Source organism: Solanum lycopersicum, chromosome 5 (genome assembly GCF_036512215.1).
Source record: "Solanum lycopersicum chromosome 5, SLM_r2.1".
Lineage (NCBI taxonomy): Eukaryota > Viridiplantae > Streptophyta > Magnoliopsida > Solanales > Solanaceae > Solanum > Solanum lycopersicum.
The window spans coordinates 66,153,867-66,179,219 of record NC_090804.1 but is presented as its reverse complement, the minus strand read 5'-3'; the positions used below and the strand labels follow the sequence as shown (position 1 = coordinate 66,179,219).

General features: G+C 31.2%; 5 protein-coding genes across 8 annotated transcripts; 3 read left to right on the top strand and 2 right to left on the bottom strand.

Moving 5' to 3' along the window:
• The first annotated feature begins 1,319 nt into the window (after window positions 1–1,319).
• On the top strand, window positions 1,320–2,017 carry LOC101254695 (pleckstrin homology domain-containing protein 1). The gene has a single exon (XM_004239883.5). The coding sequence runs from the start codon at window positions 1,401–1,403 to the stop codon at window positions 1,842–1,844; it is 444 nt and encodes a 147-aa protein (XP_004239931.1). The 5' UTR covers window positions 1,320–1,400; the 3' UTR covers window positions 1,845–2,017.
• Window positions 2,018–4,150: 2,133 nt separating this feature from the next.
• Window positions 4,151–5,862, bottom strand: LOC101254999 (small ribosomal subunit protein bTHXc). The gene is made up of 3 exons (XM_004239884.4): window positions 5,462–5,862; window positions 5,295–5,359; window positions 4,151–4,404 (listed from the first exon to the last, which is right to left on the bottom strand). The coding sequence occupies exons 1-3, from the start codon at window positions 5,637–5,639 to the stop codon at window positions 4,282–4,284; spliced, it is 366 nt and encodes a 121-aa protein (XP_004239932.1). The 5' UTR covers window positions 5,640–5,862; the 3' UTR covers window positions 4,151–4,281.
• Window positions 5,863–6,541: 679 nt separating this feature from the next.
• LOC101255300 (uncharacterized) lies at window positions 6,542–10,123 on the bottom strand. 4 transcript variants are annotated; one of them, XM_069298374.1, is made up of 4 exons: window positions 8,767–9,975; window positions 8,495–8,566; window positions 7,037–7,353; window positions 6,542–6,904 (listed from the first exon to the last, which is right to left on the bottom strand). In XM_069298374.1, exons 1-2 carry the CDS (start codon window positions 9,855–9,857, stop codon window positions 8,551–8,553), a joined length of 1,107 nt encoding a protein of 368 aa, XP_069154475.1. In that variant the 5' UTR covers window positions 9,858–9,975; the 3' UTR covers window positions 6,542–6,904; window positions 7,037–7,353; window positions 8,495–8,550. The 4 variants fall into 4 exon arrangements, with proteins under 4 accessions (XP_069154475.1, XP_069154476.1, XP_069154473.1 ...); XM_069298375.1 differs by having other exon boundaries at window positions 6,542–6,863; XM_069298372.1 differs by lacking the exon at window positions 8,495–8,566 and having other exon boundaries at window positions 8,767–10,123.
• Window positions 10,124–12,945: 2,822 nt separating this feature from the next.
• On the top strand, window positions 12,946–17,041 carry LOC101255595 (eukaryotic translation initiation factor 3 subunit F). Its single transcript, XM_004239886.5, has 6 exons — window positions 12,946–13,279; window positions 15,098–15,177; window positions 15,638–15,867; window positions 16,135–16,256; window positions 16,342–16,455; window positions 16,604–17,041. Exons 1-6 carry the CDS (start codon window positions 13,058–13,060, stop codon window positions 16,691–16,693), a joined length of 858 nt encoding a protein of 285 aa, XP_004239934.1. The 5' UTR covers window positions 12,946–13,057; the 3' UTR covers window positions 16,694–17,041.
• A 2,714-nt stretch (window positions 17,042–19,755) lies between these two features.
• Window positions 19,756–21,431, top strand: LOC101255889 (BAHD acyltransferase DCR). The gene has a single exon (XM_004239887.5). The coding sequence runs from the start codon at window positions 19,856–19,858 to the stop codon at window positions 21,227–21,229; it is 1,374 nt and encodes a 457-aa protein (XP_004239935.1). The 5' UTR covers window positions 19,756–19,855; the 3' UTR covers window positions 21,230–21,431.
• The last annotated feature ends 3,922 nt before the right edge of the window (window positions 21,432–25,353 follow it).

Below are 25,353 nucleotides of genomic sequence, written 5' to 3'. Positions count from 1 at the left end.
TTTTTAAAAATAGTGCCATCTAAAATAACTAATGGATGTTTGTGGAGTTATAAATTATTTTATTAATTGTAAAAAAAATATTATAAAATTAATTTGTTACTAAGTATAGAAATATTTTTTTTTTGTTATAATCAAGAAAAAGAAATAGTGATATAAATTGAGGCATGAAGAGTGTTGTAAATGTAATGGATTAAAATGGAAAATTTATCAAAAAATCAAGATAAAAGAAGGAAGTGATTTTTTTTTTTAATGGTTTTTAGCCTGATGCTCAATATTCTTATATTGGAGTCAGGTTATTTCAAATTCATATCACATTGAACTGTGTTCAAAAGAAAATGATTTTTATTAAGATTTTTTTTTATATCAATTCAAACTCAAAACTCTAATAAGAGAAGATGGAGTAATAAGTCCACAAGTTCTAAATAATTTTGAAAGTAAAAAAAAAAGGCAACTTTCACATATAGCAAATAAAAAATTTATATTTGTATGTTATAGCAAAGTTTGCATAATTGCGCTCCATAGCAAATATAGAATCTGTATAATTCGCTATACATATACAATTGAACCAAATTGTATAAAACGAAGTATATAAAACAAGAAAGAGAAAGACACTTGGACAGAGAACTGTATAAAAACGAAGTGTATAAAACGAATTGTATTATTATAAGTGTATAGAACGATTATATACAATTTGAATTTGTATAAAATGAGAAAGAGAGAAAGACAAAAGAGACTTTACAAGGAATATACAATTTAATTGAATTGTATAAAACGAAAAAGAGAGAAATTAGATACAATTTGGAAATTGTTTAAAACGAGAAAGAGAGAAAGACAAAAAAAACTGGGCAGAGGAATATTTTTATTGTATAATTATAAGTGTATAGGACGAAAATATATGTACTTGCATGTGCGTATACAATTTTCTCACGCTTTATACAAACAAAAACGCAATTTATACATTTCGCTTCTGTTTGTATAAGTGAGAAAGGCGAGGATGGCGAGCGAGTTTTGGGACAGTGGCGAGCGAGATCTGGAAGAGGGGAGAGAGAGGAACAAAAATATATATATATATATTTATACAGTTTTCTCTGCTTTATACAATTGAAAACAATTTTTATACACTTGTGTTTGTATAAAAAGTGAGGAAGCGAACGAGAGATTAAAGGAGAGTGGCGAGCGAAATATTTGGGAGAGAGGCGCCTGACAATTTTTTGCAAACGTTTATTATAAAGCACAATTAAATCAAACTTTAACTACTCCATTTATTTTAAGTTATTAGTTTGTTATTATATACGATTTTTTTAAAAAAAACTTATAAAATAAGGAGAAAAAAAGAGAAAGAAAATAATACCTGTCTAGTGTTCACATTTTTCTCTCTCTCTCCTTCAATCGCATCACCCATGGCCAGTCTATGGCGAGCAGTGATGGGCGATAACACAACTCCATCGACCGACGACTACGACGGAGTAGAATTCTGGGTTAACCCCGAACGAGCCGGCTGGCTCACAAAACAAGGCGAGTACATAAAAACCTGGCGTCGCCGGTGGTTCGTGTTGAAACAGGGGAAACTGTTTTGGTTCAAGGAAGCGAATCTCAATAGAGGATCGAAACCGCGTGGTGTTATTCCGGTGGCTAATTGCCTTACAGTGAAAGGAGCTGAAGATGTTCTGAATAAACAATTTGCATTTGAGCTTTCAACTAGGTCTGATACTATGTATTTTATTGCTGATTCTGAGGAGAAGAAGGAGTATTGGATCAATTCGATCGGACGGTCTATAGTGCAGCACTCTAGATCTGTTACTCGTGATGAAATTCTCGACTATGATAATGATAGCCGGAAATAAAATTATGGTACGTGTATCTTTGTTTCTTTTTTTGGAAATTAATTATTTTCGTGTGAATTGAGTATATAATTTCTGGTATTTGAAGCTGTAAGTACTCTGTTTGAATCATGAATCTTGTAAATTTCCAGTCATTTGTTAGTTGAAGTTTCTCCTTTGCTTTTTTGACCTGTTAAGGATTTTATCTTGCTTTTTTATCGAATTCTGATGGCACTTTAGAGGTATATAACAGTTTGTTTGGATGGTTGTTATATATGGATTCATAATATATCGGATTGTGTGTCTCGATGAATACAATGTTTGGATAGATTGTATCGTTTTCCACCATTACATAATGCCATAGAATAGGAAATCCAGGGCTTGATACTGTCCCTTGAACTTTTTATCTTAGTTTCTAGCTATATTAGTTCTTGGATTCTCGAGCTACTCGGATGTTGCTCTGTTTTACTCAACATGTCTCAATATCTGTCTCTTAAGCTCTCCTGCAAAATTACAGCATTGTAGACAGGCTCCTTCATTAGTTCTTTATTTTTATGGTAACCGAGAAATCCTGGAGGGTCAATGGCGGACAGTTCAAAGTTCGGTGGAGAATGGGTCCACCCCTCTAGATTTCTAGAGGTACCATGCTTGTCTGGAGCAGGATTTGAACCTGTGGCGTGCGTCTAACACACGTCACGCTCTGCATTTACCATTAGACCATAGCCCTGTGCTTACCTCATTGGTTAATCTTTTGTTTCTCCTTGATGGATTCTAACTTGTATTAGTGCACATTTTATCCCCAGTTTGCACAAGATCAAATGGATTTCAACTTGTATATATGCATCTTTCTAAAAATGTATGCTACCAAATTGTGGTGGTCTTGGTTTGAGTCTAAGACACATTAACTTCCCAAGGTTAGCTCTTGCTAATTTAGCTCTGCGGTGATATATTTATTTGGGTCATTTTATAGAACCTCGTTTAGATTGGTCATGTGAATTTGGATCTACATTCATTTGTAAGTGAGGGTGAACCCTCATTGTCTTGTACCATAAGCATTTTCCTTTTGGTGGTCCTTTCTGTTACAGCCAGATTGCTTCTTCTTTCTTCTCGTCCTTAATGTTTTGGTGGGTAGCCAGATGATTTTAGATAGCTCTCCCTCTAGTTATATTAGTGTGGTATAATAGAAGAAGAAAAATCCTGAGTTTCGTTAACAGTAGTGTCTAATGATCTACAAGATGTTGCATGATATGGCCATAGAGATATCTATTTACTTTCTCTCGCGGAATCAAAGAACTGGTTCTTTTTGGAATGAAATATGCTACAGATGAGAGTCTTCTAATACCTAGAGAAGTTTGTTTTTGGCGAGATTTCTCAGGCTCACATCTCCATAGTTGCCAAGTTAAGTATTTCAGCCTATTTAGTAGTTTCAGATGTTGCCTTATAACTGAAACTGATCAGAAATAAAATTTCTCTTCCAATTATTGTTTCAAGAAGTTGGTTTTTAGTTAGCCCCAGAGCTTGGTTCAAGTGGCAAAGGTGAAGGGACTTGTGACTTGGATCAGAAGTTCAAGCCCTATGACATGCCGACTAAGCCTGGTATTTAAGTGGAGGAAGGTAGAAGGTTGGACCCATTATTCCCGAGTTTTGAAGGTTGCAATTGGTCTTAAAGGATTTCTTGGTCCTAAAAAAAGAGTTGGTTATTTGTCCTTAGCTTAACCTGTACATCAAAATCAGCATTTTCTTCAACCAATATGTATGTGAATTCTATTTATCCAACTTGTGTCCTGCTGTAAAGCTGGTTTATGATTGTATAGTGGACGCAGACAAACTTGGTGACCCAAACAAAAGAAGTTTTTTTGTGACTGGATTTGCTCACTCACATCTTGACTAATTCTTCGAGGTAAAGGTTACCTCCAACCAGCACAGATATGGAGTAATTCTATCCACGAAGGTCTAAATAAGAACCACCTAGGGGTCATTTGGTAGGATGTATTAGCTATGACATTTTTTGATCCTTTCTTTGTTCGAGGCCAAAGTGCCCTTGATAATATATCAAACCAAATAGTGGGTAGGAAATAGCTCCAACATAACTAATCCCAGCATTAGTAATACACTATATATTACTATTCTTATACACTCTACAAAAAGACCTCCTAATGTGTTTGTCTCCGCTAGTATATGAACCTAAAACCTCGTGGTTTTCAACCCATAAGGAATGTGGGGTTCTCTAAGCTTTTCACTTTTCTCAATAGCTAAAGTAGTGACTATTACCACTTGTCTACTGAAGGTTGCTAGAACCAAAATGCATAATTTAACAGGACACAAGAGCATTTAAACGAAGACCCTTCAAGCAAACTAGAAATCTCAGTCCAAATGATTAACTTAATCGATATTTCAATGAAATAAACAAAGTAGTAGAAGATTAGAGCTACATAAAAATGAAATTGCTCCTCCGAGAAAACTATGGGTCATGTATTTCAATTTTAACGACTTGGCCATCATCAAATGGATCTCTCTTTGGTGCTGCTGGTGGTGCTGCAACCCTAGGTGGTCCTCTTCCCTTCTTCTTGTTCCTTGGCCTTGCCTAAACCAATTCATACCATCGGAATCAGTTCAAAATAACAACAAAAAATGTCGAAACAACTGTTGTTTTTTCACTATTTCTGTCAAATCTAACGAACATAAATTGTTAAACGTATGATGATAACACTCTAAACTTCAAAGTACTAAAAATTGGTTAGAGCATATTTAACAGACTATTTTGAATCTATCATCAACATTGGTGGTTAACGAAGAGGGTCGAGAATCATGAGGTTTCAGGTTCAAATTCTATCAGAGACAAAATAACACTAGGTAATTTATCCCATCTATTGATAAAATTAGTCGAGATGCATCTAGGTTGCAATCAAAAATAAACTTCAAAACTTTTTAGGGGTCAATTCGTCTAAATGTATGAACAATTGAATCTCAGTATAAAATTCTATAATATTAAAAGCATTAAACTCCTGCATTAATTATGCAAAACCTTATGCACCAATAATCTTATTCCAAGTGAATCTATAAATCATTTTATATGGAATTAACATTCATTTAATCAAATATGAGTTAAAAAATTATTCATATTAAGTAATTTGTGTTGATATCTTATTTATCAATTTCAACAAAACACATACTTCTCTTTTCTAAAATTTAAAGGCATAAATACATTAAATATCTCATGGAATTATTTATTCATCTTCGATACACTCGTTATTTTAAGCCAATACCTTTAACTCAAATATGCAATAAATTTAATCTCAAATTCTATTTCGAGATTATTATTCTTATTCCACGTATCAAACTAGAATGTTAGTGTAGGATTCTCCTAATATAGAGGAGGTAAGTGTTTGTTTATAAAATATACAGGGGTGTATCTGAAACTAAATCATATTAAGGAGGTCTTATCCTGCAATAAACCAAAATATACAAACTCACATTGCCAAAGGAGTGATTGAACCGCTTGCCTTTCGCCGTCTTCTTATCACCTCTACCGCAGTAAACTGAAAATGAAATCAAATCAAAATTTCAATTTCTCGAACTGAAACTTCAATCATCACAAAATTTTCACAAACAATAAATTCGAAAAGGTATGTGATTCGTACCCAATGGGAGATTTGAATCAGTGAGAGACGAAAACGAAATTGATGGTGAAGGAGATGCCGCCGTAATTGAAACGCTGCCGGCGACGGAGTGAGAACGAGAGAATGATAAATTAGGAGAAAGAGAAGCCATGGATTGAACAGTACTCATAGGAACTGAACCAACTAACAACGACGCCATTGCAGCAGCTCAACTGATAGAATTGAGATTTTATTTGTGGTGGTTCTATAGCTTCTTATTCTGTTTCTAGATAATGTGCCCTTTGTCTTTTTTTTATTCAAATACCCCTGAATTAAGGTAAAATTCACTTATTTTTCCTTGTTTTTTTTTTTTAAAAAAAAAAACGTTAAGAGTTACTTGGATGGTAAATACCATTCATTTTAAACTTTAAAATTGTGAATTCAAGTTATCAGAAGATCAATTATTTTTTATGTAAAAGTATATCAAGCAATAAACTGAGACCTGAAAAGGATTGTTTGGAACGAGAAATAAGGAATAATAGTGTTATCTCAAACTCTATCTGTTCCTATTTAGTTGTCCATTTTAGAAATGACAAACATATTAATATAGCAATAATTAGAATAGTGAAGTTACAATTTTGCCCTTATTAATTATGATTTCGAAAAAGATGAATTAAAACTTAAAAATTTTCAGGAAGCTTAAATAAGAATATAATAAGAAAAAAAATTATCTTTTTTTATGTGTGAAAATAGACAAATAAATTGCAAAATGAGACGGAGGGAGTATAAATATAGTTAGATTTCATCACATACATAAAGAAATTTTAACATATATAATAATTAAGAGAAGTAATGAGATAATAGTACACCTCTATGACAGACTACTTGTCTACATTAACAAAGATATTTATTCAAAATTACTTGTCAAATTAAAAAATTAATTCTATTTTTTTCCATTTTGCACCTTAAATCGACTCTTTTTGATTAAAAATATAAATATTGTAAAGTTCCTCTTTTGTTATTAACAGATAAAGACACAAAAAATAGAATTTATGAAAAATAATTATAACAGTAAATTAGTAAAAAAATAAATATTTTTAATATTTCTTAAAAGACAAGAAAAAAGAAAAAAATGTACGTTGATATACAATGTAGGAAGTAACACAATGATTAATCATACAAGACATTCCCAATTGATTATAATTTTTTTTTTACCAAACTCACTCAAAAATACAAAAATATATTAATAACAAGTCAGTCAAAAGATGAAATACCCTACTCTACAAAAATTTGAGAACTCAATTCACTTATTATCGACCACAAAATTGACCTCGAACTATGACAGTACAGATTCATATAGTCGACCTCAACTTGTTTGGTACTGAACCGTAGATGTTGTTGTTGGTGGTGGTGAACAGCTCCCATGCAAATCACTCTACTCAATCTAGACACAGAAAATCAAGAACAAATAATATAGCCATTTCCCTACAGAAAAAAAACACAATAGATCGATCATTCACGTTAGTATTTATTCAAATATGTGATTTAAATCGACGTCTTGAGGAACTTCTTCTCCACTCTGTAGTTAAAATTACCAGAAGCATAAGGGAATCTCACCATTTTTCTCCTTAGTTTGATGCATTTCTTGAACAATTTTTCTCTGTTACGACTAAACTTCTTCACCCTTCTTGTTATTGATAGAAGAAGTACTACTTGGAAGGAAACAAGTTTCCTCGCCACCCGTGTTCCACAAGAAATTGGCATATGTACATCTATAATAAGGGTTCCTAGGCTCAGCTGCCACTGCCTGTTGGTATTTTTCTTCTGCTCCCCATAAATCGTTCTTAACCTTCCACAAGAAGATCGCGTACTGACATAGGGCCTCTGCATCCGGTGGTTCCACTTGGACTGCCCGTTTGAAGCACTCCTCCGCCCTGTTACAACAAATGACTCATCGTCTGAAATTATAGAAAACAAACTACTCTTCTATCCCAAACTAATTCGGGATGACTATATGAGCTCTATGTAACTATCAATCTCTATTTGTGTCCGTTTCATTTTGTTTTCCGAAACTACTTACAGAAAAAAGGACATGTCTTCCTTGTTCTATTCTCCATCCAAAAGCACCCATATCAAGTCATGTCTATCATTGACAGAACAAAGATTTTCACTAAGGAGATCCAAAATATAAAAGACTAAATACGAGAAGCTAAGATTCCTAAGCCCCGGGTCTATCGGAAACAGTCTCTCTAGTGTCTAGGTAGGGGTAAGATTTGTGTACACTCTACTCTCCATACACCCCAGTTGTAGAATTACACTGGGTAGATGTTGTTGTTGTACAAGAAGAAGAAAAGGGATTCAACATCTATTATGTAAGCATAAAAATAATATTAAGTTTTTATATAAAGTATAATTTTATAGGGAAGGGGTCTGTGATGAAGCCCCTTGGGCCTCCTAGCTCTCCACCCGATGTCTAAGAGGACCATTTCCGAGCTATGAATCTGAGATGCTACTTATCTCAACACTAAATCATGTTGTTCCCAAGATCGCAAAGAATTTTCCAGAAATTGCTCAAGTGATCTTTTCAAAATCTTGGAATCAGCAAACTATAATCTAAGGAATGGACTTCAAATAATTGAAATATGAGTAGCACTGTCAAAACCAAATAATGGAACTAGGCTGGCTAGAACAAGCAAACTCAATAACCCAGTTTTTGCTTATTCTTCTTGAAACTTGATCGATTATAAAAAAACAAAAAACAACTTTTGAAAATTTAGAGAAAAAAAGAGGAACTACAATATTAGGTCAAAGAGGAACTAATTCTGCATACCATTTTCTTTGACACAATAAAGAAAAGGAGTTAACACAACATGAGCAATGATAGACATAGACCGACCAAAGGTATACACAGTCATTGTGTGCTTTCTTTGTGCATTGACACAACAGAATTCTATGTTGCTCGACGTATTAGCCTTAAGTTTAGTTGTATGGCGTTTTTATATGACGACAACAACAACATACTAGTGTAATCTCAAACAGTGATGTCTAAGAAGAGTAGAGTTTATGCAGACCTGCCTCAGATAGAGATGTTGTTTATGATAGACCCTTGGCTCAAGGAAGAACGGTCCAAGTCAATCTGAACAGTAACTACAGCAAAATAATTCGATAATGGAAGTACAAAAACAACAAATATTGACAGAAATCATAGAACAAGAAACTATAAGAGCAATACTACGACTACTAGTATGGACAAAAACAATACACTACTACCAACTAAACTACTATCCAAATCCGTATCTGATCATATCATGTAATATATGTAAGACAAGGGAAGTTGAAGAAATTACCTATTATTATCTCGAACGAAGACTTTCAGAAAGTTTGCATAATTGCATAGCAAAAGAGTGTTATTAGGCTCATGTGTGAGATTCATCTGATAAACAAGATCAGTCTTATAATAGTCAACACTATTATCTGGTTCAATCTCCACTGACAATGGCGAAACAAACTTCGACATGACTTCATTATCAAAATCAATGCCCCTTGAACCACCCCTCATATTCAAAGCTTCATCTTGTATTGAATCCCACAATTCTTTCTCTTCATCAGTCCACACTACTTTTGACACATCTTGAGGAACAATATCAGGATAATGAACTTTTAGATATGGTTGATCACAATTCTCACCAGAAGCAGAGTAAACACTAAAGTTAGCCAAGAGAGTCATTACCTCCATCATTAACATAGGTGTTTGCGAAAATACTTGTCGAAAAAGACATACAAATGATGCATACATATCCCTTTGCACTTTATCAATAATCATTTCTAAATCTTCATTACAAATTGATTCCCTCATATGCAATGCATAAGTTTGCAGCTCCACAATAATAAATACCAATGAATTTAAAGCCTTTGATGTGCAAGAATTTGTTACCTTTAAATCTTTAAATCTACAAGATTCCCATTGATGTTTCTTTTGCATCATTCTAAGTGACAAAGGAAGTCCAAAACTTTTGGCTTTTTGTTCTATATGTGCCCATAAAACTTCCTCCCTTTCTGGCCAATAGGGTGCTTCTGGTTCTGCCTCAATACCAAACAAACTTGGCTCAAGAGACTCAAATTTTGATGGAAAAATTGAATCTTTACTCCCAAAAATTGCACAAGACCCTTCATTTTCCCCTCTTTCAATCCCTTCACCATCAAATTTTTCTTCATCAAATCTTGAACTACAACAACATGGTTGTATGCTTCTACTATGACCTTTAGACTCATTTTTCTCAAAATATTGTGAACCAAGTGATTTTGGGCTAAAAAGAACAAGTTTACAAATAAAGTTTGGATTTTTATGACCCCATTTGTTTGATTTTGGAGATGAATTGAGAAAAGAAAGGGTTGAAGGAGAAGAGGATTGAAGAAGAAGAGAATTTTGGAGTTTCATAATTAGTATAATACCTATTTTTTGGTCATTATTTAAGAGTAAATAGGAAAAATGTATGGAGAGGAAGTAGAACAAAATAGGCACAAGAAGTGGTCAAATCAAAACAAAATATGAAAGAAAAAAAAAAAGAAAAAACAGAAAACCCGTGGGGAAAGGGGACTTTTTTTTTTAGATCTCTAAAAAGGAAGAAAACTATTTTTTTTGAGTTTCAAGATCTTGAAACACTTCAACTAATTCCCACTCTCTTTCGTTAAAAATGTTGACGTAATATATAAATTTTTATTAGATATATTTATTAAAAAAAAATGAGTTTGAAAAATAATAATAAATAATTAATATTAAAGATAAGATATATTTGTCTCTTAATATAGTAAAAGTGAGAATCAGAAGTATTTTAAGAAGTGCAACACATGCATATTCAAAGTATTCAGCAATTAGCTGAAATAAGTTAAATATTGTTTTTTTTGGTACATCCCTAAATTCATTATTTCCAAATTTTCCTTATTTAAAAATATTTCAAAATGAATAATCTATATTTAACTTAAACTTCAAAATATTTCAAAATAAATAAGCTATATTTAGCTTAAACTTCAAAATACTTATAGAGAAAAGTTATCTTTTAGCCTTGTTTTTAACTTCTCGAAAGTTATCATCAAAGAATGTAATAGAATATAGAGTCTTTTTCTTAATCAGAAGTTTCAGCTCTATATTACATAAATTTAAAATAATTGAGCTCGTACATATCGAATCGTTAATCAAAAATAATCTTAAAAGATTATATGCAATATTTTCAACTAGATAATTTAGAATTCTTATACACAAAGATAATTATATCGTTTGAAATTGGACTCTTCTATTAACAAAAAATAAAATAAATTACATTAATTTTATAAAAGAAATACAAGTGAACCAAAAAAAAAACATGATAAGAATGAAAGCAACGTGTATTAACCCAAGTCACACACACGTAAGAGGAAATCATATCCCAATAAATGAAACATAAAATTTCCACCTATATAGTAAGTATTAAAATACGACAATTTTTATTAATTTAAATGCACGCCACTAAACTATATAATAAAAAATAACAAAAATATAACAATCACCTAGCATATTTTCTTGTTCGTTTATATTTGTCTATTACTATCAAAAGTATTTTTATTTTATTTTGTTTAATTTAAAATTATAAAAATATATTTATATTTATTTATTTTTATTATTAAATATTATTTATTTCCTAATTATTAGATAACGTATAATAGTAAGACTGATATATTGAAAGCCTCATTTTTGAATGACACTCTTGTAATACGCTATCCGAATTAAGCTAGAATTCTAAAGCGCACGTCATTGAATTTTAATTTTATTTTACAAAAATATAATAGAATTATTTTTTGAAAAAATCTAAAAAGATAAAAAAGAAAAGTCGAACAATTATAAAAAGAGAAAGTATTCCTATCTTTCACCATTTTTATGAAATTTTACAAAATTAAAAAATTTATAAATTTTGAATTTGCTTCAATTATCTCGCAATAGAAACTTTAAGGCTTCTTCGTCAATTCTCTTCTGGAGTTAATAGAAGTGTAAATATATGACTACGATGATATATTAAAGAAGGTAATCCATTTCAAAATGAATAAATTTTTGGATCGAAATTCACCTTTAAAGAAATTTAGTTAATTGTATTATAGAAAAAAGGTAGAAAATATATTCTTTTAACTTTACGATTTTAGATAGATACATTTACTCATTAAAAAATTGTGCATATATATCTTTATTGTCTAACAAGTTATGCATGTATATATACCATCCTGATCTTATATATATTTGTTTCTTTATCTATTCACTAAGAATCTTTATTTTGTAATTATAAGAATCGAAAAAAATAAATCAAAAAAAAATATGATAATGATAATATATTCATTTAATTTGATATAAACATGAATAAATTTCGACCATATACGTTTAGGTTGATGTTCTACTCAACTTTAGACCTTTAGGGCTTGTATGGTACATAGGACAAATGATAACTAATTTAGAAATTAATTTTTGAATGACTTTATCTGTCTTATAATAACTAATTCTGATTAAATTAAGAAGGGTTTATCTCATATTTGATTGGATAAAATGCAGAATAACTACTTCTGATTAACGTTAAGATGAGTTTATCTCATGTTTAGTTGGATAAGACGCAATGTAACTTATCATAGAATTGTAGTGTTATTTTTATCCTATATTGAAGATAGAATAACAATCCCCTAATAACTGATTCAAAATAACTTGTTCTCGATCAAATGAGTCAATACCATTAAGAGTGACCCATTGCACACCCTCTATCGAAAAAAATATATATTGTATATACTAGTAAAATGATATATGAAGTGATTAAATAACATATTTTAAACACTCTTGACACAATTTATTGTTGTAGTAGCAATTTCAGACCTTTTCAATGGGTATCAAACACCTTGAATGAGTGCGTGTTACTAACACCCTTCATGTTGTCTTTTTTTTTTTAAAAAAAAACTCTTCGTTCTACAGTTTCTGAACACCATTCGTGAAATTTGTAGCTCTGTCACTAAAATTCATTGTCAATTTTAACGATACGAGAAAAAGCCCAAAATAGTCTCATTCTCTTTTTTGGAAAAATTACATAAATTAATACATTTTAAAAAATAATTACTGATTTTAGCGATACTTTTTGTTTATTACCATTTATAGCAATACTTTGTTAAATCTGTAATATGAATTAAAAGTGAATTATGTATGCAATATATATGAATTATAATTGTTTTTTGAAATATATCATGTTTGTTTGGTAAAAAATTGTCACATTGTATTATAAATGTATTAAAATGTGTGATAAATGTATTATTCATCATTAAAATTTGTATTATATGTGAATAATAAATTATTTTTTGTAATATATATTAAACTTGTATTATAAATGAATTAAAAGTGATCAAGTGAGATAAAAATATTATTGCTATAAATGGTAAATATTTTTTTTATTATAGTATATTTATGTAAGTTTCCTCTCTTTTTTTTGGGTTAAAAAAGAAGACCCGGCCCAAAACAAAGCTTCACCCGTTTTTTCCAATCCGCAAAACCCTAACAACTTCACTCACACACAGTTCTCTCCATCTTACAGTTCTTCGTATTTTGCTCGCTCACAGTACGAAGAACAGTGGATAACAACAATGGCGTCCAGCGATCAAACAGCGTTGCAATTTTCGGCATCATCAGCAAGCTTATCGGCTAAAGTTCATCCTTTGGTCATTTTCAACATCTGCGATTGCTTTGTGAGGCGACCTGACCAAGCCGAGCGTATCATTGGCACTCTTCTCGGTTCTGTATTACCTGATGGTACTGTTGATGTTAGGAATTGTTATGCTGTTCCGCACAGCGAGTCTCAAGATCAGGTTTGCCTCTCATTACTGCAAATTCTCTTAATTTTAGTCCGTTTTAGATTGATTTTACTGGAATGAATCGGAAATGAGCTGTATTTCGTTTGTAACTCTTTCTCTCTGTTTGAATGATTTTTGTGTAATTTTTGATTAGCGAGAGTAAATTTTCAGTCAATTTTTCGAAGTTAGAGAATGTTATTGTTGCTTATATTACTTTATTGATAAAATATGGCTGATTAGGGTGCATATTGTGTTTGTGCATGGTAATTGTGTCCATGCAAATACTGAGTGAAAATACATAGAGAAAGGAATATATTTTGTAGGAATGTAGTTGCATTTTGGTAACCTTGTCTGATATTTTTACTAGTTTATAGATCTTGTTAACTTAGTGTGTGTCAATTTGAATTTTATTTTTTGCTTTAGAGCTTAATAGTTCAGGTGTGTCGAGCCAATCAGTATGAGAAGAAACTTAATGTGTATTAATTCAAATGGAGAAGGGTATGGCGGCCATTTTGCACCGTATTTTACTGAGGTGCAGTAAACGAAGAAAACTTAAGGTGTATTAGTTAGAAACTAGATAATTCATTTTTGCTGTCATTGCAAAGGAAGGGCTTATTTGGTAGGTCGGGTGGGGGTGGGGCAGAGTTTCAAGAGAAGATGAAGGACTCTTTGCAGCAACGTGTATTCTGTAATCTGAATCCTTATTGCTAGTTTGTGGCTTGAGTTAACCTGTAAATATCACCAGTATTACAATTTGTACAATATAAGAGTTATATCTGGTCCTTGATCTGTCTTAACCATATCTAAGAAGTAATCAGTCATCAGATAATGGATCCATTTATCCAGTGCTTTTCACTGGAGTGACAACATAAACTCATGGAGTGACAGTCCAACTAATAAAGACCTTAATGTTTACCAAATTCTGATATGTTAGTTGTTTCAGTTTTCTTTCTTCACTCTTAGTTACAGTTGTTACGTTAATTGATTGCAATTAAGCTCCTTCCTCATTATATTTCTAAAAGAAGAAATTTCACATAGAAAGTGTAGAGATGAAAATGCAAAGAAAGAGACAATGAAAAATAGTTGAAGCTATGTAGACGTATCAAACTAATACACCAAAGATTTGTTTGGACAAAACTGTTAGCAAGGTTTTGGAATAGGTACGAAACAATAGATGTTTTAGGCTTGGGCACATGAATTAAGGAATTCACTAACTCCTATAAATTAATAGTTGGCTTGACCAAAATACCTACAATTATGATTTTATTTTCTTAGTTGACATAAATATCATGTTGATTAGGAGTGTGTCGAGGGAAAATTTAAGAAAAAGAATTAAATCCCTTCTTGGTTTTGTGACACATAAATTGTTGCGGAACCACTTTAATGAAACCAATTATTCTGGATAGGAGGGAATAGCAAATATTTATTTAGCATTTAAGTGTAGAAGTGGAAAGTTGGGGTAAATGCAATGAGAGAGGGAGAGAGGGAAATGCCTGCATTTAACCTTATATTTTTAATTTGGAGAGTGGTTGTTTTTTATTGCACGATGGTGTCAAGAATGAACATCATGTCGACGAAAGAGTCTGCAGGAACTACACAAGCACACAAATTTATGTAGAATTATTTTATATGTTCTAAATACTCCTAGAGCTAATACATCTTTCTAAAATGTCTTCGTTCTTTCTGTTTTGCCATATTGTTGTTTCTTTTCTCGTGATGGTATTCTTAATTTCATGATTCTAAAAAGATAACCCCATTTGTGATATAGAGCTTGTTGTAATGTGCTTTATTTTATTACTTTTTCTGAACTTTTGGGCATGCCTTCTTTTAAAGGTTGCACTGGATATTGATTACCATCATAACATGTTATCGTCTCATCAGAAGGTGAATCCAAAGGAAGTGATTGTTGGATGGTAATTCTTGATATATTTATGCCCTTTTATTTTATGCTTTTGTGTTTATGCCCCAACTTTCATGGAATTAAGGCACAATTGTTGTTGTTGTTTGTTTGTTTCATCTTTTTTTTTTGGGTGCTACTTGAATATTTGGTGAATTATCTGGAATGAAGGAAATTGTGTTTGTTTGGATAAGTGAGACTGAGCGGAATGGTACTAGCCACGATATTTTGCATGTAGAAAACATGTAATAATGACTGCATTTGTCAAGATACAATTCTTTCCGCCTTCTTTTATATAATATAAAACATTAGGCAACTTTTTCAGGTTCTTTTTTCCTTGAACATCCCACTACATCCACCCTAAGTTTTGGTTAGTGGACTTATGCGCCTCCTATTCTGTGTGGTAGTCAACATATCAAACACTTGGAAAACTTGAGCTGATGAATTTGTGGATATCTCATGCTTAAACTTTCCAGGTTTTCTACTGGTTTTGGAGTCTCTGGTGGTAGTGCTTTGATCCAAGAGTTTTATTCTAGAGAAAGTTCAAATCCTATACATTTGACTGTTGATACTGGATTTCAAAATGGGGAAGCTTCAATAAAAGGCTTTGTCTCTGTGCATTTGTCTCTTGGAGATCAGCCACTTGCTGCTCAATTCCAGGAAATCCCATTGGATCTACGCATGGTTGAAGCTGAAAGGGTTGGATGTATGTCGTCTCTACTTCCCTTCCCTTCCAAATAGAGTAGGCCCTATTTTACTGCTATTGACTTAGCTATGTCCATGTGCATTGGTCAGATTGGATGGAAGAGGGGTTAAATAGTTATTCATCTCAAGTATGTTATGCAAAAAGTAGCCGTATAGTTTATGTGTTAAAGTTGGGAAGTAGTGTATATATATTGGTTGAAGCACTAGGTTTTGTTTCCTGTTCGCTATAAAAATCTTTACTGTGACTTTCTTGCGCCCCTTGATGCAGTTGATATGCTCAAGACAACAAGTGTGGACAAACTTCCCAATGATCTCGAAGGAATGGAAGCATCAATGGAGCGATTACTTGCTCTTATTGATGATGTCCACAAATATGTTGATGATGTCGTGGTAACAGTAACTTTCTCTTACTTGAATTTAGCAAGTTTCTATGGATTTTGTCTCTTAAAGTCTTCATATTGGGTTTCATTTTTAGGAAGGACGTCTACCCCAGGATAACAAAACAGGAAGATTCATTGCTGATACTGTGGCTACAATTCCTAAACTCTCATCCCAAGCCTTTGATAAGCTTGTGAATGATGGCCTTCAGGTAGTGTTTTTGCCCCTTACTATGTTTATGCCGTTGCTTCTCTGCCCCTTTTCCCGACCCAGAAAGTAGGTAAGAGACTCTTTACTGCCGGTTAAGTCACTGTGGTTCGATCTGGGTTATCTTACCCTGAATTTATCTTTATTTGTAGGACCAATTGCTTTTGCTGTATTTGGCAAGCCTCACTAGGACTCAACTCAGCTTTGCAGAAAAGCTGAATACTGCTGCTCAGATCCTGTGATTGATGATGATTTCATTCTCGTAATGCAATGCCAGATTTTTGACCGCGTGACTGAATGGTCTGGCTTTTCTCAACGCGATCAATCCTCTCAATAGATGAGGCTCATGGGTTTCAAGTATTGGCTCAGAGTACTCAATAGTTTAACTAGACAGACGATTTTCCGTGCGAGAGAGACTCGGAGTACTCGATAGGTTAGAGGTCAGAGAGGTGTAAGGATACATAAGTTTCCATCTTTTTGTAACAGTTCATTGAAAATGTCCAGTACCTTTGACAGCTTCAATTCGATTTTTTTTCAGAAACAGAAAATAGTAATATTAATACATAAAAACTTTCTTGAATTTGGCACAATTTGCAACTTGCACAATCTAAATTATGTTATGGTGGTTTGTATTACACTTTGAACTACATTCTCTAATTATTGATGGCCTTAAAACATTCATTTACTTCACTAATTGAATTTAGATACACCCTCGATCTTTCTACATGAGTGAAACAAAATTTGAAATTCTTGATCTTTCTACATGAGTGAAACAAAATTTGAAATTCTTGTTAAGTTTGGAGGTGTTTTTAACACCTTTATCGGCATTTTATTAAGAGTTATATGCTCCTACAAGAGTTTGAGACCATTTGCTATGTCATGTGGCAGATTGAAGGTGTATCTAAATTTAGTTAGTTAAGTAGAGGGGTGTTTTTAAGATCGTAAATAGTTCAAGGACGAAAATAGTAACTTGCACCAAGTTCAGGAGTGTTTTCAATACTTCTCTCCATTAAATTTTTTCTGGTGTATGGGGGCTTAGAAAGAAGAAAAAAGTGCTAAAGAGGTTTTGCTCGTATTAATTGCAATGGCTATCTAGATCATATGTTTGTTTGTTTTTGCCGATTTGATTACTTTTTTCGAGTTAAGAAGCTTTCGAGAATACTCTTTCTACTCAAAAAGTAGATAGGTATAAAGTTCACGTAGTCTCAACGATAATTCCACTTAAATTATAGTGGACATATTGATTGCAAATTTGCAATGGCTAAATCATTTGTTTTAAGACTATATTAAAGGATGAAAAGGGGTCCCTCATACATGATTTTTTAAAGGAAATTCACAAGCTAATTCAGTGTACTTTTAAAAATACATTTTTCACATTCTAATCGTAATATATATGTTGCTCCATTGACAACATTATTTTTAATACACTTTTTTGCACGTGTACTTTTTTCCCAATTTATATAAATTAAAAAAAATTCTGAATCCAAAACTACGGATTAAAAATAAAACTCAAAAAGTCAAAACCATTAAATAATACTGCAAAGTAGTACTTATAAAACTCTTGTAGATTACAACTGTATTAATTATTTTTTTCTTCATAATATCCAAATATTCCTAATTGGGATTAAATTATAAATTAGAATACACCGACCAATCAAGAAAGACAATTTTGAGGATCATTCTGAGAATTAATAAACTGAACTCTTATCTGGGATCATGTAGAACACAAGCTAAGTAGTGGAATTAATTAATTAATTAATTAGTAATAATTAGCAGAAACATATATTTCATATTTTGTCCAAGTATAAACACATACATATATTTTAAAAATCACAAAATATCTATAGATACTTGAAGTAAATTCATTTTTATAATATACTGTCTTTAATATGTATTAAAGAGTATTTTTACAATATTTTGTTAAGAAAATTATTCCTCTCAAATATCGAAGGTTAATGTGATATATTCCTTAAAGATAAAACTATTTTACTCACCAATATATTAGTACCTAAAATCGATATCAATAAATCACTAAACGATAATAAAGTATATCGAAATTTATTTGTGGAAAAGAAGATAAAGTTCTCAAAATTCATTTTCAAAAATAAAAGGAGATATATATTTATAAATAACAAGTGATAGTGTGAATAACTGTTTAATGTATCTTATTAGAAAAGTGTCAATCCTTTGCAAATTCAGAAGTCTAACAACCTCTTTATAAAATAGATAATCTACAGAAAAATCGTAATTTTTCATCAAAAATAAATAACTTTTAAAATCGAATATATATTTTTATATACACAAATAAATAAAAATAAACGGAGGAATAAGTTTCATTATGGTTTATAGTTAGTTGGGCACCGTGCCGCCATATCTTTCAAGCAACGAAAAGACAGCATTAGCAATCTTTACAGATACATTAATCAAATTCCGTAGATTCACTAAAAATGATTATACCGAAGACTGTTAAGTCATTTGTTATTACTCGAATATGAAAGCGAAATGAAAAATAGTTTGATATATTAAGCTTTTGATATATATTTATGAGAGTTGAAGTAGAGATGGACATGGTAGTCTATTATATTTGGTCTTAATATAATTTGTATTTTTGTAAGAGATTATTTTCACTGTTCGAATTTTATGATCTATCAAAACTAGAATTTTTTTTAAGAGTGTTTAAAATTGTAGCATATCTCTCAAAAAGTTATTTTAAACTTGGATACATAACATTATTTTATATCAAAATAAGACATAAGAACCACCTAGACTATTATTGAAATCTTAGAGATACACTTTAACTAAACTAAAGTTCTACTACTACTGAACGCATGTGTGTAAAAAGTATTGTATACCTCTATGATTTACGTGGTATCTAAATATTTTCCACGCGTTTCAACTTTGTAAATTCATGGATTGTGCTGATAAATTGTTTAACTTTGACCGGACATTTGCATATGAAATTTTTAATTTATTTGAAATAAAATTTATATATTTGTAAACTAGGTAAAAAGTACTATATATAAGTCACAGTAATTGATAATTCAAAATATTAAAAGGATTTATGAAAAAATCACAGTTTAAGATACACTTGTTTGAATATCGAAACACAAAAGATGTCATATAAAATTAAACGAAGAGAATATTTAAAATTTATCTTGTATATATAATATTATTTTTCTCTTACGAGCGTAAAATCAATATAGATAGGTCATTGAATTTTATCAGTTAGTGTTAATGACAAAGACTCAAGTTCATTATTACTTCAAAATACAGATATTATTGAAGTGCAGTCCCCCAAAATTAAATAATAAAATGGAACACAGGGTCAACAAATACATGAATCAAATTCCCTATAAATAGCCATCCTCTCACTTTTCATCCTCAGCTACAAATTTTAACTAACAATGACTACTCCACCTGTAGCTTTGGTATCCAAATGCACCGTTTTCCCGTCGGAAAAATCGTCACTTCCCGATCTGAAACTCTCCGTTTCCGATCTTCCTATGCTCTCTGTTCACTACATTCAGAAAGGTTGTTTATTCACTCGTCCACCTTTTCCGATACCTCAACTCATTTCCCTTCTTAAAATCAATCTATCTCATACTCTCACTCGCTTCCCTCCGCTCGCGGGACGATTTGTCACAGATTCAGATGGCTACGTATACATCACCTGCAACGACGATGGTGTTGATTTTGTGCATGCTTCAGCTACACACATTTGTATTCGCGATGTGATAGGTTCTATTGATGTTCCTCATTGTGTTAACGAGTTTTTCCCTTTGGACAGAACGGTTAGCTATCGAGGGCATTTTATCCCTCTTCTAGCTGTACAAGTGACGGAATTAGCTGACGGCGTATTCATTGGATGCGCCGTCAATCATTCCGTCACTGACGGGACTTCGATTTGGAATTTCTTCAATACGTTTGCTGAGGTGAGTAGAGGTGTGAAAAGGATTGTAAGGCAGCCTGATTTTACACGTGATTCTGTTTTGATTTCAAATTCTGTACTGAAACTACCGGCTGATGGACCGAAAGTTACCTTCGCCGGTGATGCTCCGTTGAGGGAGAGGATTTTTAGTTTTAGCAGGGAATCGATTCAGAGACTCAAAGCGAAGACGAACAATCAGAAATTGAATTTCGATGGAGGAATCAACATTGTTGAATTGATTGCAAAACAGAGCAACGATCACCTGAAAATCAAAACGGAAACGGCTGAGATTTCGTCATTTCAATCGCTATGCGCATTGCTGTGGCGTGCAGTAACACGTGCAAGGAAATTCCCACCTTCGAAAATGACGACATTTAGAATGGCGGTAAATTGCCGTCACCGTCTCCAACCGAAGCTAAATCCGTTGTACTTCGGCAATGCAATTCAGAGCATTCCGATTTACGCATCAGCAGGGGAAGTTCTGGCTAATGATCTGTACTGGTGTGCGGAGCAATTGACCAAAAACGTGAACGCGCACGATGATGTTATGGTGAGGAAGTTCGTAGAGGATTGGGAAAAGGATCCACGGTGTTTTCCGTTGGGAAATTTCGATGGAGCTATGTTAACCATGGGAAGCTCGCCGAGATTTCCAATGTACGATAATGATTTCGGGTGGGGAAGGCCGCTTGCTGTTCGGAGTGGACGGGCGAATAAATTTGACGGGAAGATATCAGCTTTTCCGGGGAGAGGAGGAGGAGGAAGTGTGGATTTGGAGGTGATTTTGTCGCCGGAAACAATGGATGCCCTGGAGTCTGACCCGGAGTTCATGCAGTATGTTACTGTGTACTGAATGTTACTGTAATTACGGCCTCTGCTGTTAAATATGGACAAATAAAAATAAACCGAACTAGTAAAATAGTACTTTTTTTATTTGATTTTGTGTGATACATTTTATTTTTGGATCGTCAAACCGTTTAAGCTTGATAGACAATTTACGCATGAAATGTTCAATATTTTTGAAATGAAATTTATATATTTGTAAATTATCTAAATGAGATCTTAAGTCACACTCATTGATTATTCAAAGTATTTAAAAGATTTATGAAAAATTTACGTAGATTTTCTTGAATCTCGAATTCGAAAGGTGAAGCAGAACGAAACGGAGGGAGTACTTATTAATGCATGACAATAGTAAGTGTACTGATACATAGATTAAAAATAGATTTGTTTGAATCTCGAACTCAAAAAGTGCAATAGAACGAAACCGAGGGAGTACTTATTTTTCGAATTGCTGTTATAGCCTCATTTGTTTTCATTAAGATCAACACCTCTAAATCTGAATACACGTATGAATATTAAGATTTGCATTAAGATTTAGGAGTCTAGACTTGAATACACATCTGAATATTAAGATGTTGTCGCTAAATCTGAACACTGAATGATTATTATTTATTTTCAATATCTGAATATGCATATGAGATCATACAGTTTATTAATAAAATGTTATAAAAAGTTCATTTCAACAAAAAATATGACGTTTTGCTTTTTTTTAAAAAAAAAAAGTGAAAACCATCAAGTATAACATAAAAAAAAACACGAATAAAAAGTATTTTATAGACACAATATAGTATTAAAAAGTTCAATAAGTATGATAAATATAGTTAAAAAATAATGATTAAAGTATCATATTATCAGTGCCTAACATATATTTTGGTTAATTAAAAAAAATAAAGATTTTTTATCCTTTTTTTTTTATAACCTTTATCTAATTCTCTAACCTGTAAACCTAGAACGTCATTCATACTTTTTTGTAGTTGACACTTCCACAAAATGTACCAACCCATGTATTGCATAATGACTCTTCTCATCTAAATTCATCTAATTTTTTCATATATTCTTCAAATGTAGGTGCACTAATCAATTATTTCAAAGCAGTAATCTTCTCGTCAATTTCCAAGTAAGATGAATAAGTTTTTTTCTTTCCCAGCCGAAACTAAATATTGAGATGGTGAATTATTAAGCTCCATTATTTTGGTCACCAACCAATTCAACAACAAGACTGTATTAGTGTTATCTCACAAACAAATTTGATGACCAAAGAATCTTAATAAAATTATTGACTTAAGACAAAATTCTAATAAGAGACCTTATATATATATTCATAGTTATTATTTTTAATTATAAATAGTCTTTTTTCACTCAAAACCCTTGATGACATCAGCACAACAAAATATTATTGCAATAAGTGTTCAAGACAAACTTCAATACACCCAAGAAAATTATTATTATAAAAAAAATACTTGTAAAGATTATGAAAAATTACAATTTCAAGAGGAAAAAATTAGTGTTTGATTGAGAAAAGAGGAAAAGAAAGTTTTAAATTGTGAAAGCAAAAGTCATGCAAAGACCGAGAAACGCTATACAATATTATTTTATAACTTATTAAATAAGGTTGAATGGTGTTAATACTCTCCTGCAAATCTGATTCGTTCAGAGCTTTTCAGATCCATTAATAAACTTTTGGAAAAAAAACAAAAGAACTTATTCAAATTCAAACCTAAAATCAAACGTTCAATCTAAATAATTAAAATTCATAACATTTATTAAATACAAACAAATGAGACCATAATGTCCAAATTCATTTAACTACCAAATCAAACTATTTAATTAATGCATAACAATAGTAAGTGTACCTATTTCATGATTAATCCGATTAATATAATATCATAAATTAAAAATTAGGCCGTCTTTTAGAGGATAATCTAGAACACAATCATTGATTGAAGTTTTTAAAATTATTTTCATTATAAATTGAGTCAATTAATTAATTAAAAAGTGGTAGGTAATAGCTTGAATACAAGTCTTTTAATTTAAAAATAGCTATATTTTATGTTAATTATTCCTTGAATTTGGCAATTTGATAGCTAGGCTTAACAACCCCTATCCACTAGATATTGATATGACAAAAGATGTGAATACGCTCTTTTTTAATGTATACGATAGAATAAAAATTCGAAAATCGAAAAGTTAAATTTTTTAGATAAGAAAATAAAATAAATTAACATAATTGTGCCCTTTTTTTTTTTATCATTAATTAGTGATAAGGATACATGTATTTATCTAAAGGAATGCTCTAACTTCGAAAATATGAAATCTACCAAATTTTCTACTTAGAAAATTTATACGACACTTCATTTGATATTCGATTTTGATAGTGTAATTCAATCTTTTGAAATTTGACATTTAAATTGCGAGTTCAGATTGAATTTTGAATCAAGTTCAAGAATCGTTGAGTTTCAAGTAGAGAATTAGGATACTGAATTAATATCAGGAATTGTTACTCAAGCCATGAGTATGAGGTTGAAAAATATTTTTCTTCATGCCAAACACACTCTAGCAACAATAGATTTTCTTCTTTTATCAGTAATATTTATTATCGAAAAATATTTACAATAATTAATTTAATGTCGTTGTATCCATATTTTTCTTTTAAGGTACCTAATTTTATTCAAGATAGCAGTTATAATTTTGTTCCTCCCTTGATTGTTCTCTTATAAAATATCTATTCATAATTTGAGGGTGACGTAATTCTTGACCCAAGGTTATTTGGATTTGATCTACATAATTTGAAAGCTGTTAGTGACATTTTTCTCAAGTTAAGATGATCTGAATTTGATCTCTCTTTAAAAATATCCGAGTTTACGAAATATTTGAGATGTATTCGTAGTTACTTAAGTTTTAACATCACTTATAGATAATTACCACAAAATCTTTTGTTTATTATAGTCTCAACTTGATACTGTACATTAAAGACTACATTTTTTTTCACATAACAATAGAGTGACTATATATTATATTATAAAATATTAAAGACAGCATATATCAACTGGAACTATAGGTCAAATAATTAAATAATACGTAGTAATACGTATAACATTAATCGTAGATACTATTTCTACCTGTATTTAGTTTATATCTAATTGTTCATAATTGGATTAAATTATTGTGCCGACCAATCAGAAATGACGGTTTTGAGGATCATTTAGAACACAAGCTAAGTTCAATTATTAAAAATATTTTAATTTATTAGTGGAACTAATTTAGTACGAATTAATTAGTTTAAGGAGAATGACAGATCACATATTAGTGCTCGTTAATTTTTTCCGATCTTAATTTTTTTGTCTTATTTTGACTTGACAACGCAGTATAGAGCATTCCTACTAGTGTATCAATAGGGACGTATTGGTGAAAATATGATAACTAATTGTTATTTTCTTCGTTCATTTTTACTAATTCATTTATAATAAAAATAAATATTACTTTAAGAAATAATTAATTCTTTCACACACACGTGAATATATATATATATAAACCTATATTACATCTTATACATATTCTATAATGTGTCATTTGGTCAGTTTGCTCTATTTTTACTCGTTTAGTTTAGAAAATCAATAGATAATTTATTATTTAATTTCTAATTTATTAGTATAATTATTATCTTTAGTCATTTTGCAAAGTTTTTGAAATTTATTATATTTTATAAGTAATATGATAAATTATTATTCTATTATGTTTAGTGACAATAATAAATATGGATATGTATATGATCAATACTCTAATAAATGTCGTTAAAAGTTTTAAAGGTTCTGAATATAATGACATTAACTCAATTATCGCTAAATATTTTTAGCGTAATAAATATTATCGAACCTATTATCACTAAATATCTTTTACTGTTTTGTTTATTATTTCTTAAAGAAAATATATCGAGCCACTATTGAATGTGGAAGTTCTTTTGTCAGCTGATAAAAGCAGGTAAGCATCTAAATCATGATTAATAGAGTCAGACCATATTAATTGATTAATAATCATGCTAATTACTAAACCTACAAATTACAATAATAAATAACAATATTATTTTATAAAAAAATTGCTGTTTTAAGACGTAATTATAAAATGACAGCCCCAAAA

Coding starts and splice junctions, on each gene's coding strand:
- LOC101255889 (XM_004239887.5), top strand. CDS start 19,856: ATGACTACTCCACCTGTAGCTTTGGTATCCAAATGCACCGTTTTCCCG.
- LOC101254695 (XM_004239883.5), top strand. CDS start 1,401: ATGGCCAGTCTATGGCGAGCAGTGATGGGCGATAACACAACTCCATCG.
- LOC101255300 (XM_069298372.1), bottom strand. CDS start 9,857: ATGAAACTCCAAAATTCTCTTCTTCTTCAATCCTCTTCTCCTTCAACC. Junction 7,354..8,766: donor TTCGTTCGAGATAATAATAG/GTAATTTCTTCA, acceptor TTGTTGTAACAG/GGCGGAGGAGTGCTTCAAAC.
- LOC101255595 (XM_004239886.5), top strand. CDS start 13,058: ATGGCGTCCAGCGATCAAACAGCGTTGCAATTTTCGGCATCATCAGCA. Junction 13,280..15,097: donor ACAGCGAGTCTCAAGATCAG/GTTTGCCTCTCA, acceptor CTTCTTTTAAAG/GTTGCACTGGATATTGATTA. Junction 16,257..16,341: donor AATATGTTGATGATGTCGTG/GTAACAGTAACT, acceptor TTTCATTTTTAG/GAAGGACGTCTACCCCAGGA.
- LOC101254999 (XM_004239884.4), bottom strand. CDS start 5,639: ATGGCGTCGTTGTTAGTTGGTTCAGTTCCTATGAGTACTGTTCAATCC. Junction 5,360..5,461: donor TGATTCAAATCTCCCATTGG/GTACGAATCACA, acceptor TTTCATTTTCAG/TTTACTGCGGTAGAGGTGAT. Junction 4,405..5,294: donor TCAATCACTCCTTTGGCAAT/GTGAGTTTGTAT, acceptor GAATTGGTTTAG/GCAAGGCCAAGGAACAAGAA.